This window comes from Bidens hawaiensis, unplaced genomic scaffold (assembly GCF_021521415.1).
Source record: "Bidens hawaiensis isolate Kalapana, Puna unplaced genomic scaffold, B.hawaiensis_p1.1 tig00025049_1, whole genome shotgun sequence".
Lineage (NCBI taxonomy): Eukaryota > Viridiplantae > Streptophyta > Magnoliopsida > Asterales > Asteraceae > Bidens > Bidens hawaiensis.
In genome coordinates this window covers 137832-146624 of record NW_027493987.1, presented here as the reverse complement: position 1 = coordinate 146624, position 8793 = coordinate 137832, and the positions used below count along the sequence as shown (strand labels likewise).

Genomic DNA, 8793 nt, shown 5'->3' with positions numbered 1-8793 from the left:
GTTATTCATATACACACATGTCAATATTACTTTAATAAATATTTTTTTAAATAGATATTTTTATAAAAAAAATAGTTATTAAAGTTATTTAATAAATAGCTTTCTTCTATTAGCATGTTTTGATTTGAAAGATTGATTTTAATTGTGATTTTTGGGTTTGATTTGAGGTTCGGTTTTTATATCAGTTTTGGTTTTACAATTCGTAGTTTTTGCCATTTATCCTGATTTAGCATTCTATTTTTGTATTGAAGATTCAGATTTTGGATTTTGATATGTTTATGGATTTTGCATGTATGTGACTTGCATTTTCGTCAATTATTTGTATGTGTGATACATGTTTAATTTGATTATGGTGGCTGCAATTTGTAGTGTTTGATTTTGTGCAAGGGAGGCCAGAGCTATGATGGGTGTTAGTGTGGAACAAGGTGAATATGTGAGTTTGTAGATGTCTCAAAGATGCAAAAGAAGGAAGGAATTGGTGGTTAATTATTGAGAGTATTGTAGGAAACAAAGATTACTCATGCCATGCCATGGATTGGATAGTGATGATCAAGGATATGTTAGGTAAAGGATGCGATGTGTTAGCGGCTAGTCTAATCAATTTAGTTAAGGTGAAAACCATAAATATAAACTAATGATGTAACGAAAGACCAAAAATATAAATAACTTTATTGATAAATAAGCTTAAGGTATAACCAAACCACGAAAATAGTAAGTTAATCACTATATGTATCGAGTGTTTAACATGCTTGTTTATCTCAGTAAACATAATAAAAAGAATAAAAAAAGATTTGAATGTATTGACATGAACTTTGCGTGAATTGCATATTATGAATGATGGATAAAAATAAAACAAAATTGGGCATTTGGTCTAGTGGTATGATTCTCGCTTAGGGTGCGAGAGGTCCCGAGTTCAATTCTCGGAATGCCCCAAACGTTTTATTATTTTTGTGCAGTTTTTTTTTTGTTTCATATCTAAACGACCAGCAACATTTTTTATTGATCATAAAATGGTATAGCAAAATGCTAACCACACCAAACATACAAACCGACCACCAGTATTTACAACCACATATCGCTTAACCAAACACACCAATGAAACCACTTTTATATGTCAAAAGCCCGTCACTTTCCCACGTAATTGACTCCTTGTTCACCCTATTCCGCACCCAAAGGAAACCCAATGCTTTAATACTATCCACCACTTATTGCACTTGTTTCCGGTCAAAAATCATGTCGGTCCTCACCCTTCATAGACACCACATTGTTATAAGGCACATAGCATCATGGAACACTTTTGCTTCCCGTCTTGAAAAGCTCATAAGATTATACATCCCCAGGATACAAATTAGTCTTGTCATAATGTTACAAGACTACCCGCCCGGGCAGCTAGGTGGGTACAGCTCTAGATACTTAATGGGCTCGTAGGCTTATAATATTAAACATAATATCCAATAATTACGAGTTGGGTTTGAATAAAACTATAGCGATTATGATGCTATAGGAAGAGAAAATAACTTTTATTTATTTGTATTTTGAATTCCTTTTATCTGTGTTTTATGATAGGATTACACTCTTTACATCTTTTGGTTGTGTTTTTGTTCAAAAATTATTTTTCTCTATAATTACATTTAAATTATGTGTCTCTAAACTAGATGTTCTTATTTATTTTAAATTTTTTGCATAGTTAATGTACTTTCTACTAATTCCATCCATTTAACTTGTTAAATCCAAGCATGTTCCTCTCATGTGCGGTATATATTTTTAAAAATAAATAACCAAAGGGGTACAATAGACATTTTAAACACGGTTATCGGAATTGTTGAATGGAGTTAACTAGTTGAGTTAAGACTCAACTGGTTAAAAACTGAATCCTTAATGACTCAATTGGTTAAATGTTGACGACTGGACTCAACGGCGGGTTAAATTAACCAAGCCATTGGCACCAAAAAGAACTTAACACAATATATTACAAATAGAACACAAAATAACCACTATGGTAGCAAACCAAAAACAATAAAGCTCAAGTACAACATGTGCTTTGAAATCGGACCAGCCAGTTTGGCCTGTTAAACCGGGAAGGAAAAGTATCTAATTATAATCAACCCGCTAAACTGATATTAATCATCTTCAATATATCCGGCACCTGTATTAAAACATATTTTTGAATGTCACATAAAAAATACAAGAAATCATAAGTTAAGAAATTATTGATTAAATTAATATCCTTTTTTATTTAGAGTATTCTTCTGTAAACTCACATGAATATTGTGTGACAAAACGGAGGAGTTTTGATCCAAAACAATGTAAATCTTTTGAAGTAGGTCTTGAAGTGCCTCCACTTGATATCCTAATAGATCAACCTTCAAAGCAATTAAAAACAAAAATATCAACATAAGTATGTTCTAAAATAGTGAATTGGTGTCACATCGCTGACTGAACATTTTAAAAAGTGACACCAATAAAAGATCCTAAATCCATCACTATATCAGACTACATGTGGTTTCAAACCTCGGATTCTGCTAATAAGAGATTTTCACATCTTCTTACAAAGGCCTTCTTATAAATCACCCCCTCATGTCTAATTGAGACCGCTTGCCTCGAAAGCAAATTGACTCGTTGCTTAATTTCATCCAACCTGAAATTATAAACCACGAATCATTATAAAAACCAAACTTGGTTCGGATTGATCATCAACATCATACAAGTACACCTCGAAAGATTCACATGTAGTTTTTCGTTTAGATTTTCTTGAAAATCTGTTAGAAGTGGTTTCAACACGACAAGAATCTTGTTTTGAACCTTTTGCATCTCGAAATCATATATGATCCGCATATCATTAATAATCTCCATGAAAACATGTGCAAACACATCCTCTCTAACTTTTGCTTCGATATCATAAGCGTCAAAGTCTTTGTAACTTTCGTTCAAAAGAACCATGTAGTGTTCTTCGATTACCATCGTTTGGAAGATCGACTGTTGTTGATCTTCCTTAAGTCTATCTATGATCACATCTTTTTTAGAAGACACACAACTTTGATCGTGGATATACCCTTTCATGGCTATCAAAATCGTTTCTTTCTCAATCAACCATCTCCATTGTTGATCCATATATTGAGCTTCAGTCTGAACGATTTGCTCAAATGTGAGATCGAGTCTTAGTTTGAAAAAATCGACGTCTGAGTTCATTGCTCGATCATTGCATTTTGTTCGCTTTTTAACATACTATCATTTTCAAATCTCTCCCTTAATACTTTATCTTTTTCGATTATCAAACATTTTGTATTGTTCAAACGCTCATGAAGCAAGTTTTTGAGGTTGATGAGATTTGTGTCAATCTTTTTCCTATTGTTCCTCGGGTTTGATGGTTGGGTTGTTCTTTGATAAGTTTCAAACCAGCATTGATTTGGATGATTGCGAGTTCGTAAAACATGGATGTTTCGTTCAAGCATTCGATTGGACCAGTTGAGGACCTTATCTTCATGAGTGCATTGTTTATGGATGATGTCAAGAGGTTCATCAAGATTGAATCTGTTTGATTTCCACACTCCATTGGCGTTTGAAGCTTTGAAAAAAGTTGCATGAATGTATGAGTGGTTATACTTATGTGAATAATAATATATATGATCCAAAATTTATGGCAATTGTAGCGTTTGGTTTTCTAATTTTGAAGATTTGTTAATTATACATTTGAAGATTTCAAGAGCAATTTAATCTAATTCCGAATGTATATATTAAATCAATGTTCACATCGCGAATTGAACCTAGGGTTGTCACTTTTACTCGAAACCCAACCCGAAAAAACTCGTACCCGAACTAACCCGTACCCGACAAAAGACTAACCCGAACCGAAGTAATTCGGGTTGGTTCTCGGGTTTGATTTATATGATTCGGGTCAACCCGAAAAACCCGAATAAACTTTTATTTTTGAAATTAAATATATTTTTAGGTATATAAGACTTTGTCTTAGCCTAAAGTTGTCAAACAACAACTCTCATTAATCGACTATTGTCATTCCTACTATTATGGATCAATTGTTTATTGTTAATTTTTGTTTTCCGCTTATTACTAATAGCAATCGTAATCGAACAACCAAATCACTCCCGATTAAAGAGGATTATGGTTCGAGTTAATTTTACTCTTCCTTTGAATTATTTTATCAAGTTATGTTGGTTTATTATTTGATTATTTGCGTTACGAGCAAAGAATAACATGTTTTAATTTTAGCATTGTTGTTTTTATATTTTGTTTTGTTTTCTATGATACTCGAAACTTGATTAACCCAACCCGAAAAACCCGTGAGAGATTCGGGTTGGGTTTTGGGTCAAGATTTAAAACTTTAAAATCCGAAGAACCTAACCCGAAAAACCAGAAAAACGAACCCGAACAACACCCCTAATTGAACATGCTTGTCCGACCCAATTAAAAACTCAATACACATAACATTCTAACACTTAAAACCGGCCCACATACTTCCCATACACTGTACACATAGAAACATTATTCTTCCTATCTAAAGATTGAAATGATCTCAAACATGGCCGGTCGTGCTTCTAAACGATCCAAGGGCTTTGACTGCACTCGCTCTCAAGATGAATTGATGGTAGAAGGCAGCAATGGCGGCACCGGTGAAGGGTCCAACCCAAAATGTCCACTGCAAAACAAAGCCAATATTTAAGCAAACAATATTCATTAATCAATGTTACTATGTTAGGAATGAAGAATATTAGAACTAATTAAAACTTACTTGATCATCCCAAGCCTTGTCCTTGTTGTATATCACCGCGGCTCCAAAACTTCTAGCAGGGTTGATACCGGTTCCAGTTATGGGAATTGTGGCTAGGTGAACCATGAACACAGCAAACCCAATGGGTAGTGGTGCCAATACCTATATATATGTCATACAAAATCATTAGTTGTTATTCAATACTAATTTCTATATTTTGATAAATATAATTAAGACTAAATTACACCTTGTTCTCTAGGTTCATGTCAACATAGCACAGCACATATTGTTCCTATTACAAATATCATTTATGTTGATTTATTGTCACACTTTTTATTCTTTTCATCATTTTTATAGAATATGTTTTTCTAAAATTTTATTGATTAATTAAATAAAAACTAATTATTTCATAATAATATGATTTTCTTTATACATATTTCTTTTATCTTGTTGTATATTACGTAGTCTGGAAAATTATAAATTAGGAGCGATCAGGTACATACAGGGACATGGGAATCTCTAGCGTTTCTCTTTGGATCGATGGCTGAGAAGACAGTGTAAACAAGAACAAATGTCCCAATGATCTCTGCACTCAATCCCGTGCCTATATTGTAGCCATCGGCTAGCTCATTGGCACCACCACCGTGGCTATTATAATAAGTCTTATGCAAAGCCCTAACCAAGCCCACACCACAAATGGCTCCTAAACACTGAGCCACCATGAACATGATGGCTCGAGGCAGTGACACTTTACGAGCCAAAAACAAAGCAAATGTCACCGCTGGGTTAATATGCCCTCCTGCACAATCACAATTTAGAGGCGTGCATAAATAAAAAAACAATTGACACCGGCGGTTGTTTAGGTTTAAGTTTTTATGAAAACCAAACTTATAGTTGGTTTGATTTTGGATGTAATAAAAAGCGAACCGAATTGATAGAGCTTTATTCATATTTACGTAATTTATATAAATTTAATAAATATGCAACTTAAACATTTTAGCCTAGAAAGTGCGATTTCGTCCATATGGTTTATTCAAATTAGCTTTTTAGTCCAAAAGTATAAAATTTGTTATATTTGTCCTTAGAGTTTCATTTTCGTTGCAATTTCCGTCTCTGTGATTTGTTAAATTCTACTATTTCAATCCATAATAATTTAATGAGATGGATGAAAATTGCAACAGAAATGAAACTCTAGAGACGGAAATAGCAAATTCTAAACATTTTAACTATAAAAGCAAACTAGAACAAGTTAAGGGTACGAAAATCACAGTGTACTCCTATATGTATAATAATAAACCACATTGTACTCCAATAAATATATATATATATATATATATATATATATATATATATATATATATATAATAAAAGTCGAACAAAATGATTTAGGCATACATTCATTATTTTCGACCCAAAACTTTCAAGCTCAAATAGTCATATAACCAAAAAAAACAAAACTACATGAATTTCAAAAATAGAAGTTTCAGTTTTAGCTTAAACAAGTGATTTACTGAAAACTTACCGGATAGACCAGCGGTACAATAAACGAGAATGAAGATCATGCCGCCAAAGGCCCATGCAATACCCAAAACACCGACCCCACCACATGGGTCGGAGTCCTTGTCCATTTGGCTCTTATAATCAATAACAGTTAAGATAGTAATGTAAAGGAAGAGAAAGGTGGCGATGAACTCAGCTATCAGAGCTCTGTAGAACGACCATTTGGTCAGCTCTTTGGCATCAATGAACGCAACTGATGGTGGGTCGTGGTAGTCCTTCACCAAGAATGACCCTTGCTCCGCCACGTCTTTTGTCATGATATGGTGGTGGATTAATAGTGGTGTGATATATGTAATGGATATGCAAAAGAGTGCATATATATAAGGATGGGAAAATATGGAGGGGTGAAGTGTGAAAGTACTATATCTAGAAAGGGGTGTTTTGTAACTTAGTTTGAAGATATTGACGTTTAACTGATAATTCGTCTTCGGCCCACCAGATTTACCATATTACATCATCAGCTTCTCATGTTTTCTTGTTTGGCACGTACATTTGAGTGTGTTTAATATGCGATATATACAATATCTAAAAAAACAATAATAAAACAAAATAATATAAATATATGGTATATATGTAACAAACATTTATAACAAAGCTAATGAGAAAATCCGTTTACACCATAACTGTATGCTTTTACTGATCTCGTGATAATCATACGTTTCGGATAAAGCTAGCCTATATTATCCTAAGTTCTTATAGAATGAGAATGTTATTTGCTTAATTTTAGAGTGTAAAAAGTCATGATTTTGAACCTAGTCCTTACATTTTGACATAAAAGAAACTGTAATTTACGATATAGGAGGGGTTTTTTTTAACGGCTACACACCTATATATCCTACTCATATTTCTAAACTACCCTAAGAGATAATCTACCCTCATAACAGTTTTGAATTCTGGTCTTCAACTATAATAATAGGAACATTTACCTTTCAGTTAAAACTAATACTTTATTTAGTCAAAAGTTGACGAATATATGTCAGAGCATGCAGGTAAGAAAAGACTTACGTGGTGTGGGAATACATCGAAATTAATAATGTATTTATGGTGTAAAATTGTAAATGTTTCTAGTGCCCATCTACTATGTAAGCCGCGTCTTAACAGACGTGGAAACCCGGTACTCCATCCTGGAAAAATTAGTCTTAGCGTTTGTACAGGCTTCACGCAGGCTAAGACGATATTTCCAAGGCCACCCAATCACCATTCTCACAAACTTCAAACTTGCAAACGTTCTAGGCAAACCCGAGTTGTCAGGGCGCCTAGCCAAATGGGCGATTGAGTTGGGAGAATACGCGATAAAGTACAAGCCAAGACCAGCCATAAAAGGCCAGGTCTTGGCCGACTTTATTGCAGAAGTCCCCGCTTCGCGGGAAAAAGAGTGCCAGGAAGAGGCTCAACCCTCCCCAGCACAAGACATTAACGATGTCTGGCGACTCTACACTGATGGAGCAGCCAACAACGAGGGTTCAGGCGCAGGGTTGAAACTAACTAACCCAGCAGGCCAAGAATACACTTACGCTATTCGGCTGGATTTCCCAAACACGAATAACGAAGCGGAGTACGAAGCATTCTTGGCCGGATTAAGAATTGCGCGTAAGATGGGAGTGAAAAACTTGGAAGCCCACGTGGATTCCATGCTAGTAGCCAACCAGATAAACGGGACGTACACGGCCGTGAAAGACACAATGGCCCTGTACCTCGCACAAGCAAAAACCCTTATGCGCGATTTCAACGATTGCAAAGTTGTGCACATCAAGCGAAGCGAAAACAAATCTGCGGATGCGTTAAGCAAGCTTGCATCGTTGGCCTTCACCCACTTGGGAAAGGACATCCGCGTTGAACTTCTTGGTGCACCATCAGTCCCGCACAAGGAAATTAGTGTCATCCAAACCGGCACTTAAACATGGATGACGCCAATCATAAATTACCTTGCGACAGGTGTACTACCAGAGTCAAAGACACAGGCAAGAAAGATACGCTGTAAATCACTGAACTATCAACTTGTTGATGACATACTTTACAGGCGTAATTTTCTTGGCCCACTCCTCAAATGCGTTGACGACCAAGATGCCGACTACCTCCTAAGGGAAGTACACGAAGGCATCTGTGGAGTACACGCAGGTCCACGCGCAGTTGTAGCTAAGCTAAGCAACGCGGGATACTTTTGGCGGGGATGCATACGGATGCGCTGGCCTACATCAGAAAATGTAGATCATGCCAGCTCTACGCACCCAACACGCATCGCCCGAAGAACGATCTTGTTCCAGTCACTTCTTCATGGCCATTCTAGAAGTGGGCCATCGATGTGACAGGCCCATTTCCCACAGCAGCAGGGAACGTTCAGTTCCTAGTGGTAGCCATCGACTACTTCACCAAGTGGATAGAAGCAAAACCCCTAGCCCAAACAACCGCAAAACATATCAAAAAATTTAATTGGGAATTTATTATTTGTCGTTTTGGACTTCCACAGAATTTGGTGAGCGATAACGGCACCAACTTTGCTGACCAGA

At 35.7% G+C, this 8793-nt stretch overlaps 1 protein-coding gene and 1 non-coding gene across 2 annotated transcripts; one reads left to right on the top strand and one right to left on the bottom strand.

Annotated features, from left to right (window-relative positions):
- The first annotated feature begins 860 nt into the window (after window positions 1-860).
- TRNAP-AGG (transfer RNA proline (anticodon AGG)) lies at window positions 861-932 on the top strand. The gene has a single exon. It is a non-coding gene; the product is annotated as a tRNA-Pro (tRNA).
- A 3599-nt stretch (window positions 933-4531) lies between these two features.
- LOC143570763 (aquaporin PIP2-2-like) lies at window positions 4532-6543 on the bottom strand. Its single transcript, XM_077056333.1, has 4 exons — window positions 6249-6543; window positions 5230-5525; window positions 4748-4888; window positions 4532-4654 (listed from the first exon to the last, which is right to left on the bottom strand). Exons 1-4 carry the CDS (start codon window positions 6541-6543, stop codon window positions 4532-4534), a joined length of 855 nt encoding a protein of 284 aa, XP_076912448.1.
- Between the last annotated feature and the right edge of the window lie 2250 nt (window positions 6544-8793).